We start from the raw sequence: 19,377 nt of genomic DNA on the forward strand, positions 1-19,377 counted from the left end.
AAGTTTTGAGTGCCAGAAAATAACCTTACCTTATCTTAGTTCTTTAAAGAAGGCTCAACTGGATGTCTTCACTTTTTAAAATAATTTGCTGGCAATCACATCCTTAACAAAGTTTGCAACAAGAGGGTTAAATGGACGTGTGATGAAAAATAATCAATTTTTTTCTGGTGAGTGCACTATTTATAGTATAATGGCTACGATTTTTTTTAATATTTTGAATTTATCAATGGAACATTTTCTGATTAATTATATTTGAGGTTCCTTCCCTTTCAGTCATGTTTATGTTTTAATATGATGTGAGCCTCAGTCAGTTCTACCTTCATATGAAGAATATTTTAATCTGCTCATCTCCAAAATACAAGTCCAATAATTATTTGTTAAAATTCATTCATGTCGGTCTTATGATGGTTCAGGTGACATTATTATTTTGAATGAAGAGCAATGATGCTTTCTGTGGCACAGGCTCCTCAAGCTAAGTCTTACCTTTTGTGATGCCAGGCCAGTCAGTCCTTCAGGAAGTATCTCGCTAGATTTGCAGTTTCCTGCTTCTCTCTTCCTTCATGAGGCAGGAAAGTGTAGAGTGCCTGGTGTGTCTCTCCTAACCCCACCCCAAATATATTGAAAAGGAGAGGAAATGTTAGCCAAAATGCATTCTGCCGTTTGTAACCCCGAAAAAAGGGGCCATAGATCAAGAATATGATTCATTCTGGCTATTGTGAAAACAAAAACTCACTTAGTGAGTTTGAATGCTATACTCCCAGGATAATTCCCAGGACCCCTGTGGGAAGGATAGAAGAAGAGCAGGAAGGAACTTTTCTTTCCAGGAATTCATTTGTCATGCTCACACTGACATGTAGAATTCCAGCATACGGCATCAGTTTTGATTTTCTTGTATGCTTCCCATTGTTTCTTACTCTCAAGAAGATCCTCACAGTCAACAAGTGCAGGATTTATAAAATTTATGATTTCTCAAGTTATTTCAGTGGAGGCAGCATGGCTATTTCCCATTCTAAAGGCACTGTGAAAGTTTAAAGATCTGAAAACTCTAAACTGGGAATATCATATCCACAGTGGTTTAGGCCTACGAGCTTGTGTTCTTTCTTTATTGGAGTTTGGTGAGTGCTTACACCTTCAGTGAAATTATTCAAGAAAAGTGAACCTAACAGTGTTACTGAGTTTTTTAATAAGATGATCCCTAAATGTCTAATACTAGTCTGCCCAAGGAGAGTCTGTTTTAAAAATAATCCTTTCCAATTTTGTCTTGTTTTGTTTTGACTGGAGTAGAGGAACACATAAGGAAAAAAACCATACCTAACTTTGCTTGATGAATTTCTCCTTTCATCCTATAAGTGTAAGCATTTCTAATATGCTTGGCCTGGACTTTGCTTTACTGGGGCATTAAAAATGAAGGTAGCAAATAAGAAATGAAAGAAAGAATTCTGTTTCCAACAAATGGATGGTATCTGTGTATTAAGACCAAGACGTGGGCACTCTTGCCAATATCTCTTCTCTTGCCAGATGGGTTAGGACTTTGGATGCTGAGATATTTCCCAGGAGATTGACGGAGTGATTTAACAGCTCCTGGAAAGGCCTGAGCTCTTCACTGCTTGTTCTATTGTCTCCTTCAGTAGCAGACTATGGATCCATTCAGAATAGTCTTTCCCCTAGCAAACGTGATAGAATTGTGGGTCTGTTAGCTGCATTCCAATGTTGACTTCTCCAATGCCCCACTTGATATGCTTTGAGAGCAAGAATAGATCACAAACCTCTCATGCACTTCACAGACTCCTTCCGTGTACTCTACTTCCATCTCTCATTGCTTCCTTCCACGAACACTTACTGGAAACATTATGCTGGTGACAGGCACAGTGATGGTAACCTATTTCCTGTTTGTTTAAAATTATTTATTATAATGCCATTAATCTTGATAGGAGAAAATATTATATAAGTAGTATTTTGCTGAAATAATTAGAGTATTGATGGTGTCTCTAGATATTTGAGATTTTGAGTTAAAATGAATTAAGATTGCTTAATTATGTTGCTTAAAGGAAGTCAGTGTGATACTTAATAGGATGACAAAATTGAATATTATAGTTCATCTGCAAAAAAGAAAAATTCAACTCTAGTTGGTTTTTCCTTCTTCATTATTGGTATCATCTTCTACATTTATGGTGCCTCTACTGGGAGCCACATATCTTATCCAAAGTACCTTAAGGATATATTGAATAGAATTAAAAAGAAGCTAACATCTGTCTGAAAGGAGATACTATAGTAGGAAGGTACTCTACTGGAAAGAATTTTCAGAGTTTGTATAGGTATCAAAAATACATTGATGCTTTTGTGTTTAAGCGTTTTTTATTACTTGGATTTTTTATCATGAAAGGAATATACAGTCCTTTTTCTATTGTGCCATGAAAGACAAACTCTAATGTAGCATTTGCCCTTTGGCTGCCAAATCTTCACTATTAGCACAAAAGTTCATAAGTACAAGGGCTTGATCTTCTTTACTGGCCATGTCCCCAGCATCTACACCGAGCACAGAGTAGGAACTCTATGATTTTTCACTGAGTGCATTGGTTCCCACGTATTATGCAATTACATGCATTTGTATGATATTCCTATAGCTTTCAAAACATTTTTCCTAAGGTTATTTCATTTGACTATAACCACAATTTTGTGAGGAAGGTAGGACAGATATTTTGTCTTGGTGATACCCAGTTCCAGTGGGTTGTAGCTGACCTAGGATGGGAGAGGGCCCAGGTCATAACAGTCCATTGGTTCTTTATATCGATCATAATCGTTCAATAAATGCTTATTGCTATAGGCCAGTCACTATGTTAAGTATTCTAACTGAATTATTTAACCTTTGCTCCAGCCCCTTGACATAGAATGATCTTCTTTCTATTTTAGAGGTGAAGAACTAAGGCACGATGAAGTTAGGGAGCATATGCAAGGTCACACAGTCAGTAAGCATCGGCACTGGGGATTAGGCTCATGCAATGTGACTTCCCAACCTAAGCTCTCAATATGGCCTAACCACTGCCCGACAGTTTTTAGGATGTCCCTCTAAAAAGTTTATTAGTGTACATACATGAGCCAAATAACTACCATGGTGATTTCCTAATGACTTTATGAAATTATTTGCTGTCATTGTAATAGATGCTGGTTGAGTGTTTCAATACATTTATAAGCCGAGGATAATTGTTGGTATAGGTTGTGGGTAAAGAGACGAATGATACAAAAGAAAAAAAAAGAAAAGAAAGAAATGTGTGCATGTGATAGATAGGTTGCCAGCATTACAGGTGAGTCAGATTTGTCATCCTTATAGAATAAGGTACCTCCCAGGTGATGGAGAGTAAGTCTGAAAAAAAAAAATTTATTCAAGGCAGCTGCATATTTGTCAGGTTAGGACATACCTACATTCTCGTAAAAGGAGGAGAGCCAGCCAGTGCCAACCAAATGGGATGATCACAGCAGAAGAAAACCTCGTCGGAACTCAGCAGTGTGCTTTTTAATGAATGTTCTAACCTGCCTATTCCTGTATAAATGGAAGTTCTGTCTGCAGCTTGAGCTCTCCTCAACCATGTGTGAAGTGCCCCTCGTCCTGACTCAAGTACCCACGGCAGCTGAGAACACACTAAAGGAGCCCTTGCTCCAAGCCCAGAGAGAGTTCCACTAGCAATAAGCTACATTGGTTGAGAGTACAAGAGTACAAGGACTGTGTATGTGGGACGAATACATTAAAATCAAAATTGCTCTAACTGGAGTTCCGCTTGCATACGCAAAGCAGTGCAATAATAAAGTGGGGGAGGAAGAGTAGACTCATTAGCGTTAGTTGTAACCTGCAAAACCAGAGACTAGATTGCAGGATGATAAGGTAATAGGAAGGCCGCTGGACCGGGGCTCTCCATCTGGGCGGATAACAAATCGGCCGAGGTGGCCTTGGGCAAGTCCTGTCACCTCTCCATCATCACTGCCTTGTTGGTCACGTTCTATAGATTGAATTGTAAATCCCACCTAATCATACCTAAGATACATAGGTAAATGTATTAAATACTTCTTACATATTTTCCAAGTATATGAAACACGTGTCCGATATATAATGTACACTCATTGAACGTGAACTCTGCACCCACTGCCACTGTGGTACTTCTGGAGGTTGTACTTACACCCAAAGTCGCCTTTCCTCACTCAGATTTCCTTTTCCACAGAGCAAATTGGCCAGGAGATGTTGGAAAACCTCAGTCATGACAGAGAAAAAATACAGCGTGCACGTGAACGAGTAAGTAGAAGTGATACAATTTTTTTCATAAATTCAGTAAATGAGAAGATATAAAACAAAAGGCCTTCAGCACATGCATAGACAGTAGCAATGACATAAATATAAGTGTGTATAAAAATGGCAAGGGTATATGAGGGATGTCGGGTAAGGGGAGAAGAAAAAAAGAGTGTGGAATGGAGAAAGAATAAGCTGACTCTTTCTTTCCCCATCCCGTACTGCCCCCAGGTAGATATTTTATTTAGCTCTCTAACAGAATGTCATGAGGGAGATTTTGGAGTATGTCAAGTCTTTCAGAGTGAAAGCTGTAAAGATAATGATGTCTCCTCCTCCCTCAGTTTATTTTCCTTTCCGTTCATATTTCTAGGACTTCACACATTCAAAATTGGATTTTAATTATGAGATGTGTATTCAACTTTGTCAGTCTACGAGATATTTGCTTTTATAGCCAGTTCAAGTATCCAGTTTAATGCTCCTGGGATTATCTATCACATGTAATTTTCTAAATCTAAATTTTTCAGGGATTGTATAGGTATCAAGATGTATTTTAGTGTATTTAAGTATCTATTACTAATTGGATTTTCATCCATGAAAAAAATTACTGCTTGCCAGTGCTCTTTCAAAACGATCCAATTGCATGAAGTCTTGTTTTGTTTTGTTTTAATGCTGCTTTTCTCCTCCTAGCTTCGGGAAACAGATGCTAACTTGGGGAAAAGCTCCAGGGTTCTGACGGGGATGTTGCGAAGGTAAGAGCAAGGTAGGGACCTATCTTCCTCTCTCTCCCTTTTTTGAAACGATGTTTTTCATCTAGTTGCAACGGGGCATTTTCCAGGCATGTGAGCCTCTGCTCTTAGTACCCTGTGTCAAGACCCCTTTGAAATGACAAAGCACGGATATTAACTCTTGTTTGGACAGGGACACATACTGAGTAACTTAGATTAGAGAGAAGGTTTGAGCTAGGGGGGTTACCTCAAGCTATGGAAAAAATTAGGGTTAGACATGAAGTATTTTTTCATAGCCCGAGGAAGTCCCCATGGCAGGAGCAGACTGATTTTATTTTCTATTTCGATGGCCTCCTTCTTATAGAAGGAATGTGGGCCTGCCGTATCAGGAGCATTCTCGGTATTAGCTGTGTTCTCGCTCTGTTGCCTTGTTTTCATTTCTGTCAGAGATGCTGTTTGGGGGAAATATTTCGATTTTACATATATTTAAAGATGCTTTTTAAAATTTAGAGAATATCTCAATAATCTGAATTCACATGTGTGAGCAAACAAATGTTAATGTTTTACGTCTGTCCCTAACCTTTGACTGATGGAAAATATTGGGGAGAGTGTGAAAATCAATGAATGAGTGGGTAGTTTTCTGTATTCTGTATTTTTCGGAGGGAAGTGAGAAATGTTTTCATTGTTCTGAAAATCAGAGCCATTTTTTTTACGTAAGTATATTCAGCATGGCATTTTCTTAGATTCAGAATCTACCAAATAAGATTATCATTTAGCATAACCTTCAGTTTGGGACCGTAGCTGGAAATGTGAATGAGGAATGGTGAGAATCGCCTCTAGAATAGCTTCATTGGAATTTTAAAGGAGAAATCCTTTGGCATCGATACTGTAGAGACACTGTTTTAGAGTAAGGAAAGTCTCTGATCACGCATCTGTATATAATAATTTGCTAGAAGTGTGTTTGCTGTGTTCGCGATGGATGGCACGAGAACCAAACAAAGGTATAGTTGCTTGGTCTCCATCAGGCTGATCAGTAGCGAGCCTGAAGTTTCCGGGACACTTCCAACCAACACTGACCTAATTCCCCATGTCCCCGCTTTTCCTGCAGGCACAGTCCCGATTCAAAACCATAAGCCACCAGATTCTCTGCTTAAGAGTAATATGTAAATGACCTAGAAAAACTAAAAATCCACAGAGAAGTGGCAATTGAAAGGAATGCTTCAGTGCCTATAGACAATAAAAAAGAAAAAAAGGAAAAAAGTCCTCTATTGCTTCCCTGGGAGGGCCCCTGCGATGTGAGCTGTAACGAATATTCTGCATATGTCTCCATTTTGTCAAATCTCATTAAAGAGTCCTCCTGCTTTATGTCAATTGAGCTGTCCAGAAATCATTCATCATTTTTAGTGTAAAAAAAAAAATCATGTGGTTATTTAAATGATATCATATTAATGTTAAAGTTCAGCTGTCATTTAATGGTATGGCTTAATCAGATGTAGCATTTAGGAAAAATAGTTTATTCGGGCTCTACGTGGCTTTCAGGTTGGCAGATTCAAATAAGGATTTATGAGTTTCTAAACCAATGTATTTCTGTCCATGTTTCTGCTTGATGTACCTCACCCTTTTGTGCAGGACACTGCAGACAGTTATTTCAACAAATAAAGCATCTCCTCATATTGTGTTTGAATAAATTTGCAAGTCATTTAGAGAGGGCGAAGCACAAACACTTCTGCAACCTTTGACTGGGCTTTCTGTAGGGCAATTAGACTAATGCGCCTGTTTCATAAGCCTATAGAGGGAAGTTACTCCGCGGAAATCTACTTGGGATCCTCTTTGTAAGTAAGCTCAGTCAATCACTGACTCATCTCCTTTTGGGATCTGTCTAGGGTATGAACAGAAATAAAAATCCCCAGGTGGGCATCATCTTGCTATGGTGAGCCAAGGAAACACTTAGCGCCCCACCCCCACCCCGTGCGTATTGGTTATTGTGTTTTTTATAAGGCTCAACTGGGATCGTGGTATCAGCCTAGGTATCCAGATACTCTTAATCAATGCTGTAACCTAACTGAGTCTCTGGGGAACCAAATGCAGGTGGTGGTTTTGTTTAGAAACTAAACAATGAAGTGAATACATGATATACAATTTATTTTGGACTTGGGAAAAGGCAAAAATATTTTATCAACTTCTTCACTTCATTGTTTTTATTATTCCCTGGAAAACCAGTCTCTAGAGAAATGGAGCCAGCTTTTATGTACCAAAGTCTTTAATTGAATGCTCTGATTTTGCTTCCTATGTTATATCTCTCCCATTCACATGGCATTCCCTTCCAGCACTGGGGAGACTTTCTTTCAGAAAAAGAGATCACATTCTCTTTCCAAAACTGCATAGCTACATCGTGTGTCAACAGTTGCTTCTGATTTAAGTAAAGATATAATATCAAACCACATGCCCATCGGTCACCTTCACAAATGTATAAAAGAAATTAATGTGCTCTTTGTGCAGTATAGGTGTTTACCTCCATACAACGTAAGGTTCTTTGTTTTCATATGATAGATTCTGTATGACTGGGAATATTCTACACTGTATTAAACCATGGGCTTAGTTTATTTAAAAGAAAGATTGCTGATTATTTTTATTTTTTTAAGCTTAGATCGTTTTTAATTTTGTATATTGAACGGAAATGTCGTGCCGTGGCCCCTCATTTGGGTCATTTTATTTGTCTCGATTAGTCTTTTGTGAAGACAGGTGAAACTAATGTTCTTTCAGTGCCAGAATCTGTATATAAACCTGCCTAATTATCTGTGAGACTGACCAAAAGCAGATAGGGAAATAAAAATGAGTAAGTGGTAGCCACCACCATTCATGCTTTTTACTTTTTTATTACCATCACATGACATTAAAAAATATATATATTTCCCTTTTTTCTCCCTCCCTTCCTTCTTCCTTTGTTCCTTACTTCCTTTCTTTTTTCTGCTTATTCACTTCCTCAGTAATTATTTAATGCCTGTGTACAAAGCCTTGAGGAGTCCTCAAATGAAACCATTTTGATCCTTGCCTTCACTCTGCCAGAGAATATGTGCTTATAAAGTACTGGGGGAGAGGCGCCTGGGTGGCTCAGTCAGTTAAGCTTCCGCGACTCTTGATTTTAGCTCAGGTCATGATCTCAGGGTCGTTGAGATCAAGCCCACTTCAGGCTCCATGCCTGGTGTGGAACCTGCTTAAGATTCAGTCTCCCTCACTCTCTGCCCCTCTCCCTGTTTGTGTGCTCTCTCTAAAAAAATTAGAAGGAGAGAAAAGAAAGAAATCCTGGGGGAATTCCTAAAATTACCTAAGTCTCAAGGAAGCTCTTGATGATTCTGTGACTCCAATGAATGCTTACTGGTCATTAAAAAGGATGCCAGGAAAACAACCAATAGAAAGTATCATTTAAATAGCTATAAAACCAGTATGTTTCAAAAGTTTAGAGATGCGGGAGATGATTTATAGAATCATAAACAAGTTTTGAAAGGAACTAAACATGCAAAAAGTATTGAGCTATGTCTAGTTTAGTGACATAGCCACTGATTCAACCAAAATAAATAAATAAATGATTCTTCACGTAACCACGCTATATTACCAAAAGGAAGAAAGCAAAGGAGAAAATTGGTCCATTCGAAATTATAATAGTGAAACTTGACATCAGAACACAGATATTGCTGATTTCCTGGAAAGTAATTTTTCTTCTGTCTTGACAGAAGATGGAGAACTAGCTAGGGACAAACTGCTCATTTCCTGACTCTGTAGACAGAGTTTGGAATAAAGTGCTATTTAGATAATAATGAAAATGGTCACGAAACAAATGGCCATTCATGTGGTGACTGGGGCCAAAGAAATGAATTTTTCATTGACTCTCACAAAATGTGATTATTACAACTGCTTGTCTTAAAGCGTCACAAACAGCGCTGAGTGGCTCACATGTTGCTCTTCGTATATTTGTGTGTATATGTGTGTTTGTGTGTGTATTATTTCATGTACAGCTGACTGGAAAGTCTTATTAGAGCAGACAGAGCTGGTGGTCAGGGAAAATGAAGATGGAACTTTGCAAGATTTTCAGTCGGAAAACAAAAGACTTCGTGATCCTTTTTTTTTTTTTCTTTACCTCTGAAGAGTGACTAATTTATAAGTAATAGTATATTTGTTTCTAAAAGTATCTGAAGGATTTCTTGGGAATATAACAGTTAAGATTTGAGATCTCCTTTGACATAAATTTGGAGGACACGTTACAAAATGTTGGCTCATGGACTGCATGTTACATGCTGGCAAAAGGCTTACAAAAAGAAACAGCATATGTCGTATTTTTTAAACGTCTTTTTCTGTATGATTACCTTAATATCAAATAATTTCCTCTCTCCCATCCATGACCTGTATGTGCCCCTGCTGTTTAAAATTTTTTTTTCATTAAAAAAAAATCAGAATGTTTCCTTCAAAAAGTGAATTCTCGTTTATCCTTCCAGCATGCGTGTAGTAACTTGTTGAAGCAGGTAGGGGTGAGAGGCCTTTTGTAACTAATCTATAAGATAAACAAACCAGAGAGTACTAAAGGCAGCTGGCCTAGCTGGCGCTACCCATACAGTCTTATTTAATACTTGTATTTTTGTAAGAGCTACCTCTGAGTCAGTCTGGGGAATAATTGCCACCTATCATTGCTATCACATTTTACCTTTTCAACATGGTTTTGTTGCTTTGGTAGAATGACAGGTAAAGCATCTGGAAAATTTTAGTGTACTGTCAAAATGATTCGTAAGGATAAGTACACCAGAAATAGCAATACAAGACCAATGTAAGCATTGGAAATACAAATCTTTTTAGTAAACAAATTTATTCTTAAAGAAATATGCTACAACTCGGTGTTTTGTTTTGTTTTAATCTTCTTTGAAGATTCATGCTCCCCGCCCTCCCTCCTTTTGCTCAGGAAACATTTTGTTGTATTTTAATTATTCTTATTACAATGTCTAAAAATTCGGGGCTCCTGGGTGGCTCAGTCGGTTAAGCATCTGCCTTCGGCTCAGGTCATGGTCCCAGGGTCCTGGGATCTGGCCCTGCTTCGGGCTCCCTGCTGGGCAGGAAGCCTGCTTCTCCCTCTCCTACCCACTCATGGTATCTTTTGCTGTCTCTGTCTCTCTCTCTCTCAAATAAATAAATAAAATTTAAAAAAAAAAAGTCTAAAAATTCGACAGTAGAGAGTTTCCAGGACTTGTAAGAAAGATGTCCTTGAGAATTTACTCAATTTTTATGCACTGAAAAGTATGTCTTCCCTTGCAATATCTTAACATTTATACTTTGACTTTTATTGCTTTTTTTCTTTTCTTTGTTTATCCATTATTCCCCTTTGTTGGCCTGTTTTTGCAAGTGTTGAACATGGGCCCTGACCTTAAATTAATATATAGCGAAATCCTAACCTCCAAGATAGTCTTCAGCTTTTAATCAAGTGCGTATTGAGTTCAAGAATAAAATGATTGGGTGCCTGGGTGGCTCAGTTGGTTAAGCGTCTGCCTTCGGCTCGGGTCATGATCCCAGGGTCCTGGGATCGAGTCCCTCATCGGGCTCCCTGCTCAGCGGGGAGCCTGCTTCTCCCTCTGCCTGGGCTGCTCCCCCTGCTTGTGCGCTCACTTGCTCTCTCTCTGACAAATAAATAAATAATATATTTTTTTGAATAAAATGAATTTTCTGCAGATTCTTTAGACTTAACAGATTTAGGATCTGAGATTAGAATAATGCTACAAAGAGAATTTTAAAAAATAATCTTGGTCCTTTTTATGTAAGTTTATTACTATGCACTTGACTCATTGCCTTTGTCGTATGACCTCTTCAAGGCTGACATGGATAGTACTTTTACCAAACTAAAGAACAGCATTCGAATTCTTTATATGTGTTTCTCTTTGACGACAGTCTCGTAGGTCTAAACATAGAATTTTGGTCCTGTGTCAGACATTAAAACACAGCATCTGAAGTTATCTGTCAGTGACAACTATACCAGCTGCCATAAGTGCGCTGGGCCCTAACCATACTTTGCCCACATTATCTGGTTCAATCCTTAAGAACTCTGTGGAGGAAGCATCATATCCCCATCTCCCAGATGCGAATACCTATGCTTAGTAAACTGTCCGTAGTCACGTACACAGAAAGGCACAGAATTAGGATGTGAACTTGGCTCACTCTTTTGAATGCACTGCACCAAAAGGTTCTGAGAGCCAGTTTTCGCTAACTAGTGCTGAGATGGAAAGAGTACGAACTGATGAGTTTTCATTACACAGATGGTTACTGTCATATGCTATCTGTGTTATAATTCCATTTCTTCTGTGAAATAATTGTGGTAGTGAACCATTTCCCTTAAAAGTCCATTGTTATAGCAAATGGAGAAATAGATAGTTGGTAAGAAACGTTGGCAGGCCTGCGTCAGTCGTCCCACCTTCTCCCCCTCCCCCTCCCCCACATTTTACTGTGCTGGGAAATTCAGAATTTTAAGATCTATTATTCTACACTCTACTGTGTCTTTTATTAACAAAAACACTGCTATGTATGCACTCACGGATACATCCTAGGTAGCAGGCGCTAGTCTAAGCACTTACTATAGATTATCTTATTTCATCTTCATGACAAGCCTAGAAGACAGAGATTATTATTCCCATTTTAAGAAATAAGCAACCGTTATTAGATGTCATTCAGCTCTGCAGAGGTGGTCTGCCTCCAGCGTCTGTTTTTTCCTACTGTGCCTCACAGATAGTCAAGTAACCTTTCTGGATGAGCAGACGGTTGTTCTAGAAAGCAATGAATAAGCCTGACCAGATCCCACTAGCTAAGATGGGGCTGAGGCCCTTTTTCTGGTCTTTGTAGTCACGGAAGCTGTTGTGTACCAATGGCGTCCAAGGGGGTGTGTTTTTTTTTTTTTTGGTTTGTTTTGTTTTTAAGATTTTATTTATTTATTTGAGAGAGAGAGAATGAGAGACAGAGAGCATGAGAGGGAGGAGAGTCAGAGGGAGAAGCAGACTCCCCGCTGAGCAGGGAGCCTGATGTGGGACTCGATCCCGGGACTCCAGGATCATGACCTGAGCCGAAGGCAGTCGCTTAACCAACTGAGCCACCCAGGCGCCCCCAAGGGGGGTGTGTTTTTAAGGAGTCCTTTAAGATTTAGTTTTGACCCTAGACTGTGGGGCATTAACCAGACAGCGTGCAAAGATGAATCTATAATCTCCCTTACCTCCAGTATTCTGCAAGTATGCCTGCTTCAGTACCGTTGCCACCACTCTCCCTCCCCATTTTGTGACCCTCACGGTGCTGTTTGGACTGCCTCAGAGTCCTCAGAGTACTGCCCAGAGCAGAGAGATCCTCCAAGCTCAGTCCTTCCCAAATGACGGTCCATCCTTCTCTTTGGACTGTTTAGAGAGGGGAGCCTCTGGGTCAGTCTCTATGCCTCTTCCCCTCTTACGTTCTTCTAAATACTACTGGCCAGTTTACCTTCCAGAGAGCAACGCTAGCACTGTTTCCTCCTGTGGTTCCCCCCTGCCTGCTGACACATGTCCTCCTTAGTCTAAACACTGAGGTCTGTCAGTGAGCATTCTCGCTTCCTTTGCTCCTACCCCCATTGGACAGACCCATGTCCCTACTCAAGTTCACTACCGCCCATCTCCAAAGCTAGCCCTAGCCCCTTACTAATCCTATACCTGTGTTTCTTCTGTTACTTCCTCCTGAATATCCTCCTTCTCCCACCTATTACAGTCAGGAATCTTCTGGATGAAAGGGACAGAAACCCAGATCAAACTAGCTGTAAGCCACAAAAAGGAAATATATTGCCATATTAACTAAATAGTTCCAGGGCGGGAGCAACTTCAAACACTGTGGAATCTAAGGTTCTAACAGGAGCGTCAGGACGGGGTCTTGCTCTGTCTCCCAACCCGGCTCTCTTGTGCGTGGGTTTCTCCTTGTGGAGACAGTTTTTGCCGGCCTTCTCAGTGACACCCACTGAACATAATCATCTTTTTTTCCCCAGTACTTCCAATAGAAGTCATAGCATGGAGTCTTACTGGTTCTGGTTTGGCTCTGGTTGGGTAAAAATCCCATTAATGTTTGATTGGTCCTTTTAGACCTGGGACCTCTGGCAGGGGATGGACATTCAGCCTGAAAATAGACAAAGCATAGTTTCCTCAGAAAAATCCAGGAGCTTTTACTGGAAAGGGGAATAGATTCTGGGTAGTCAAAAACAACAGATAGTGTCTTCAGAATGTTCTAGATAAACTTTTATCTGTACTCTGTATCTCACCTGGAATACCACTCTGTCTGTCAAGCCTTTATCAGTTTCTCAGCCAGAAATGATCTGTCTTGGCCCTGATCCTTCACAGTAGTTTGTACTTCCTACAAGGCATTAACGTCTCCTGCTTTGCATTGTGTCTATTGTTGTCATATGCTTACACGTCTTAACTTTCTTCTAGACCTTTTTTTACCCCCTACCTCATCCCTCAAAGGATTTCATATAGTTCCCCACCACATTGTGCAACCAGCTGAAACAAATAGGGGAGGAAATCCAGGTGTAAGAGTAATAAAACAAAACCAGGGAATCCCTTTAGTACCGCTGAAGCATGGACTGAACAGACTGCTGTGCAGATAGCCAGGTGGAAATGTTCTATCTGAAAGCAAAGCAGGAAACACGGTCAGAGGATTCAGTGTCTTATAAGGTGAAAGTAACCTTTCGTTGAGGTCAAGCAGAGCCTTTCTTGCCGCAGAGATGGGCCCTGGAAAGAATGGTTTTGGGGAGGTGGTGACAGCTCCCGGGCACATCCCCGCTCGGAAGGGAATATGGAGTGTCTGTGTCTCCGGTTCTCCTCAGGGTCCTCAGGTCTGGACTGTAAGCTACTCGCAGTCAGGAACCTCGTCGCATTCAGCCCAGGGTCAGGTTACCCTGGCATAGGCCTGATCAGTGAATAATCCTTGGGAGAATGGCTAAGAATAGTTTCACAGTTGCTGTGTAGGTTCACGTGGGTATAATTTAGTTGAAACCCTGCAGGTTTTTATCTGTTGCACTTTGGCGACAATGTAAACATGCTCATTGAAAGAGAAAATAAGGAACGTCACAATAACAGAATATTTCTGTCAATTATTTAATCACAATAGAAAAGCATCTTATATTTTCCTTGGTTGTGAGCCACAATTTGACCTAATTCTTGAATTACTTTTCTTTTATGATTTTTCCTTTCTTCCCCAGGATACGTGCCATTCTTTAGCACGATGTGGAATATGAAGGCTGCACTTCACCTTCACCATCAATGCCTTCTTTGAATGCAGCCTTGAGCTGTTAACTCGAAGCAAGGAGCCCTAGGCCTTCCTTATAAACAAGTAATGGAGCCCTCGGCCCCCCTTGTAAATGGCTATTTATTAACATATAGCATCACCAAACAACATTTTACAATTCCAGGCCCCCACACCATCACACCACTGTCTGCTCCATTGTGCGCTGAGGGAGGCCTTTGGCCATCTGTTTCATTAAATGCCAGAGGCAGTGAACAATATCTGAACTTTATAAAGCGAGCGTCAGGGCTTCTCCCTTCACAAATCTCCCCCTTCTGCTGCGGCCACCACCACCACCACCACCACCACCATATTTTTTTGTTTGAACGCTCACATTGTAAATTAGCGTATTCACACATCAATTTTAAAAGGCTCGCTGTGTTGTAAGATGGGACAAAGCAAGCTCAGTAACAGCTCGTGCACAGTGCAGGTGGTCGAGCTAGCTGCTACCCAGATCAAAAGTCAAACAACTGTGAATCTTCTCTTGAAAGTGCAGTTAGGGAGACAAGGCAAGGCTTATCTGCACAAACAAGAACGAGTTATAGATATACATCACAAATGCAGGAGGACAAAAAGGGGTTTCATAATCTTGCGGGATAAGAAAACCTTCCAATGCTGACAATTCTGAGGGCGTCTCTGGAATATGTAGCTTGTTGTTGTTCTCTCTCTCTCTCTCCCCCTCTCTCTGTCTCTCCCCCTCTCTCTGTCTCTCTCTCTCTCTCTCTTTTTTTTTTTTTTTTGGTAAAATTAGTCTTTTATTGTGTGGTGATTGATAATTATTATTTATGCTTTGGTGCTGTTCCTAAAGTAGCTAAGAATTTTTTTTAAGCCACCTTTGAGGCAGGAAATGGCTCCTTTTCATGGTTGCATTTTATTTTTCAGCAGCATTTAAGGACAGACTCCTATTTATACCACACAAGCAGTTTTGTCTGTTGTAAACAAAGTAAGTGGCTGGGAATTGTGCTTTCCCAGAAATGTTTTCCAGGGAAGCCATAATAAGAAACAACTGTGTACATCTTGAGAGTTTGTCATCTAGGTATTAAGAAAGAATTCTTTGCTTTCAAGGGGAAAAAACAAAACAAAAAAACACTCTGAAGAAATATATTCAATATCCAAAAGTATAATTAAAATATTTCTTAAACTGCTAAAGTTGGCCACACCTTGCTGGTATCAATTGAGGTTGTTTTTATTTTTTATTTTAAATTGTCTCTAACATTTTTGGACAAGATACAACTGAAACGAGAGGAGACAGCATCATTTTTTTTAACCTCAATGCTCTATTTAAAAAGCTAACGACTTCTTTGCAAAGTTATGTGAAGAACCTTGGAACTTAAGTATGACTATCAATGAAGAAAATGAGAGAATGATTAATTTTACCAAAAATTTACAAAGAGTGTTGAAGAGGGGCACCTGGGTGGCTCAGTTGGTTAAGCGTCTGCCTTCGGCTCAGGTCATGATCCCAGGGTCCCGGAATCAAGCCCCACATCGGGCTCCCTGCTCAGTGGAGAGCCTGCTTCTCCCTCTCCCTCTGCCTGCCACTCTGCCTACTTGTGCTCTCTCTATCTCTCTGTCAAATAAATAGAATCTTTACAAAAAAAAAATTAAATTAAAAAAATGAGTGTTGAAGAGGCTTGGAACTTATGAAAGAACAGCACTCTAGTCTCCTGTAAAATTACAGTTTAACTAGGAAAAAAGAGACTCTGCTTTCCACTTCTGATACCTTACTGATTTTATGATGAAGAAAAAACTATCAGCTTTTTAATTACCCAGTCAGTTAAAGGTGTCAGAATCAGGTCCACAGGTATTTTCATGAAACCACACTCTCTGTCTTAAGCCACAGGGCAGTGGCCCCTATTCCGAAGAGGGCTTCCCAGAGTCTCTTAACCACCAGGATTTTCTGAAAATGTTCGCATATGTGTGCATATGTATCTTTCTGGAGATTTTCCACAAAGTTTTCAAGAATCCACAACCAACTCCGAAGAATTGAGAAATGGGACATGGTTATAGAACTGCGCACAGTTCCCTCATTAAACACCACTTAATCACTTTGCTATTCTCACGTATTTGAAATGTGTTGACCTACAAGAAACACTTACTTTGAAGTTTCCACAAAATTTAACAAGAAATTTTGTGGGATATCTTCCCCGGGAAATCAGATCATGTATCAAAAAATATGTCCTGAAAGACAAAAGCAAATTAAAATTTATATAGGGCCTTAGGATTTGTAAGGCTCATTCCCATACATTATTTCACGTAATGTAATCTTGAAAAGAACTCTGTGGATTGGTGTTGCCACTATTATCCTTATATTATAGATCATCGAGACCTGCCATAGTTGAGTCTTGCCCAAGGTCATTCCACCCAGATGGGGCAGACCTTGGCCCAGTGTCCTGGTTTTAGCCACAGAAGCCATGTTCTTAGCGACATTGTAGCAGTAACGCAACATCTTCAAAAGCAGATATATATTTTTTAAATTAATTTTATTTATTTGAGAAAGAGAGTGAGCACGAGCCCTGGGGGGAGTGGCAGAGGGAGAGGAAGAAGCAGACTCCCCACCTAGCAGGGAGCCCAATGCGGGGCTCAATCCCAGGACCCCAAGACCACGACCTGAGCTGAAGTCAGACGCCTAACCGACTGAGCCACCCAGGTGCCCTGAAAGCAGATATTTAATGTTTACTGTGTAAAGGGAATATGTTAGTATAGGCGACTCAACAAACTCAGAACTCCACTGCCAGGTAGTTTGATATCTTTAAGAACCAACAATATGTAGTAACTTGTGCTGTTCGTAAGTAAGAGATAAGTGCCAGGCACGAGGACAGGAAGGAGAAATCTCTGGGGCCTGTGGTTAGGGAGACTTTATAGAGGAGGGGCAGGTGTCCGGGCCTGAAAGTTACTGCCCAATTCTCAATCCACGTGTGGGGTTTGCTGTTTCCCTTTCTATGGCAGCGTCAAGGTGGTAACTCCCAGCAACGGAATTAGAATGTTGGGGGTTGGTGTTAGAAAGATCTGTTTGGCCACCGCCATGTTGAAGGCACGTAGGAAGTTAACAAATGTGTAACTGCACCTGCTCATAAAATAAGTATGATCCAAAGACTTGTTGAGCATTTTTTTTTAATTGTAATGGAGTTTAAGATTTTCTTCGAGCAAATAAGACAAGCTTGAAATCACCTAAATAATCTGATTTCTAAACGATCACGAAATACCTCTTCACTTTTTGTACCCCAGTTTTAGAAGCATATTGAGAATTTTCATGCATTTGACTAAAATCACATATTTGTAAAATTTTATGACCTTTGAAAATATACTGCATGTTGACTATTTCACGAATAGATGCAAAGAATATTGGCAGAGTACAGTGGCTATATTGTTGTGGCATATTATTTGATAAAAAAAAAAATAAAGTGTATCACTTTAAAACACTGAATTTTTTCATATATTCCAGTTAAACTTTTCTCATCGAATGGGCTTATAGAAATTCAGTTAGTAGAAAACTTGCCCAGCCAATAAAGAAAAGCTTTCATTTTCTATTCTGTATACGTGATCTGAAACCATAGCCTGTTAGGTCTTTTAATCTGTTTGTTCAAGGCCAAGCTATTTATATGGATAATTTTTAAAGCTTCTGTATAAAGAAAAAAAGAACATTTTTATTTATTCACTGAGGTTTTTATGTGCCTTGCAATTGCATAGATAAAGTATTTTCAAGCTCATGGATGTGGAGAAGATAAAAGGTCTCTTATTTTATAAGGCTTTATGTAAGCTTTGCAAATGTACAGATTTCTCATGGCTAGAATTTTTTAAATAAAACATTATTTCACTATTATAATTGGAGTATGATGTGGGCATCTTTTTCTTTCCCTGAATTACATGTTAAATTCTGTGCTTAAGATCGTCTTTATTACATTTTACCTTTTGGATTTTAATAGTTCTCTTACTGGTGAAAATAATTTACTAATCTTCATTTGCAGTTTTGGGCACCTATTTGGAAGTGGAAAACCCAAAAATCAGATTTAAGAGATAAAAAGTGAAAGGTATAACTTGGTTTTGCAACATGTTGGTATGAAGATGAAAAATTATTTACCTCCTCCTCCTTAAGAACTTTTGCTAAGCCTGGTAGACTGTGAAAAGGAGGAGGGGAAAAAAAAAAAAGGCATTTTTAAACTCGGGGGCAACTGGATTCGGACCAGATTCTGGGTGAACATTAGCTGCTGTTAGCTCTGCCATGTCAGGGCCAAGAAACAGCTTTCCCTGGCTGGAGCATTCCCAAGCTATCACGGCCATCAGACAGGTGGGGAATAAATATTGTAGAATGGTGGGACATTTGAAGAGCAAGCTCCCGATCCCCAGGACTCAATTTGGACAGGCTTCAATTGGAGCAAACAGGTGTTCCTGGGAGGAACTGTCCTCAAATGGCTGGGGGGGTGCCATTCTTTCATATACATAAAAAGTTCCTCTTCCTTCTGCCTGCAGGAAAATTAGAATTAACCACAGCTTTTTCTTTTGAAATGGAAAAAGAGAAATAAAAATATGGCACCAGGTTTTGGCTCCAACTGGATTTCCATGGAGCATGTAATCTATGATGAATGATGAGTATTCTTGAAGCAAAGCATCCTTGTAATTTTCAACATTGGAGATAGCATAAAAACTGAATGAATTGCAAAGAATCTTTTTACCAAAGGCTGTACCTGTGAAGTGGCGTAGTCTTTCTTCCCTTCTTTCATTCATTTGTTCATCACCAAATATTTTGTGAGCACTGGAGATGGAGTCTGGAGATGGAGTGTAAGCCAGAAAAAGGCCCTGCCCCCAAGGGCTTAGCCTAAGTTGTGGTAATAGTAATTGGTTGGAATGTGAAAGTGAACCTGAGGAGTCTTTGGGAAACTGTGGCTAGATCTAAAGTAGTTGCCGGCCTCAGAAAGGTTTCTTTTCTGTAATGCCACCACTCTGAGGATGTGACTAACATATTTTATTCGGGGGCACTCTTTTTAAATCACATTTTTTTGCTATAAAACACAAAATAGCTATAATATAGGTAATTTTTAAAGGAAAAAATCATATTTAATCCCT

General features: G+C 39.7%; 1 protein-coding gene across 6 annotated transcripts in view; it reads left to right on the forward strand.

Moving 5' to 3' along the window:
• Window positions 1-19,377, forward strand: part of VTI1A (vesicle transport through interaction with t-SNAREs 1A) — a 353,802-nt gene that overhangs the window by 205,387 nt on the left and 129,038 nt on the right. For 4 of the 6 annotated variants that reach the window (XM_032423170.1, XM_032423169.1, XM_032423168.1 and 1 more), the window contains 2 exons: window positions 4,212-4,282; window positions 4,964-5,025. In XM_032423170.1, coding sequence (XP_032279061.1) covers window positions 4,212-4,282; window positions 4,964-5,025 — 133 coding nt within the window. Of the gene's footprint in view, window positions 1-4,211; window positions 4,283-4,963; window positions 5,037-19,377 lie in introns of all 6 variants that reach the window. The other 2 variants (XM_032423174.1, XM_032423172.1) reach the window with 1 other exon arrangement.

Source organism: Phoca vitulina, unplaced genomic scaffold (genome assembly GCF_004348235.1).
Source record: "Phoca vitulina isolate PV1807 unplaced genomic scaffold, GSC_HSeal_1.0 scaffold28, whole genome shotgun sequence".
NCBI classification, from domain to species: Eukaryota; Metazoa; Chordata; class Mammalia; order Carnivora; family Phocidae; genus Phoca; species Phoca vitulina.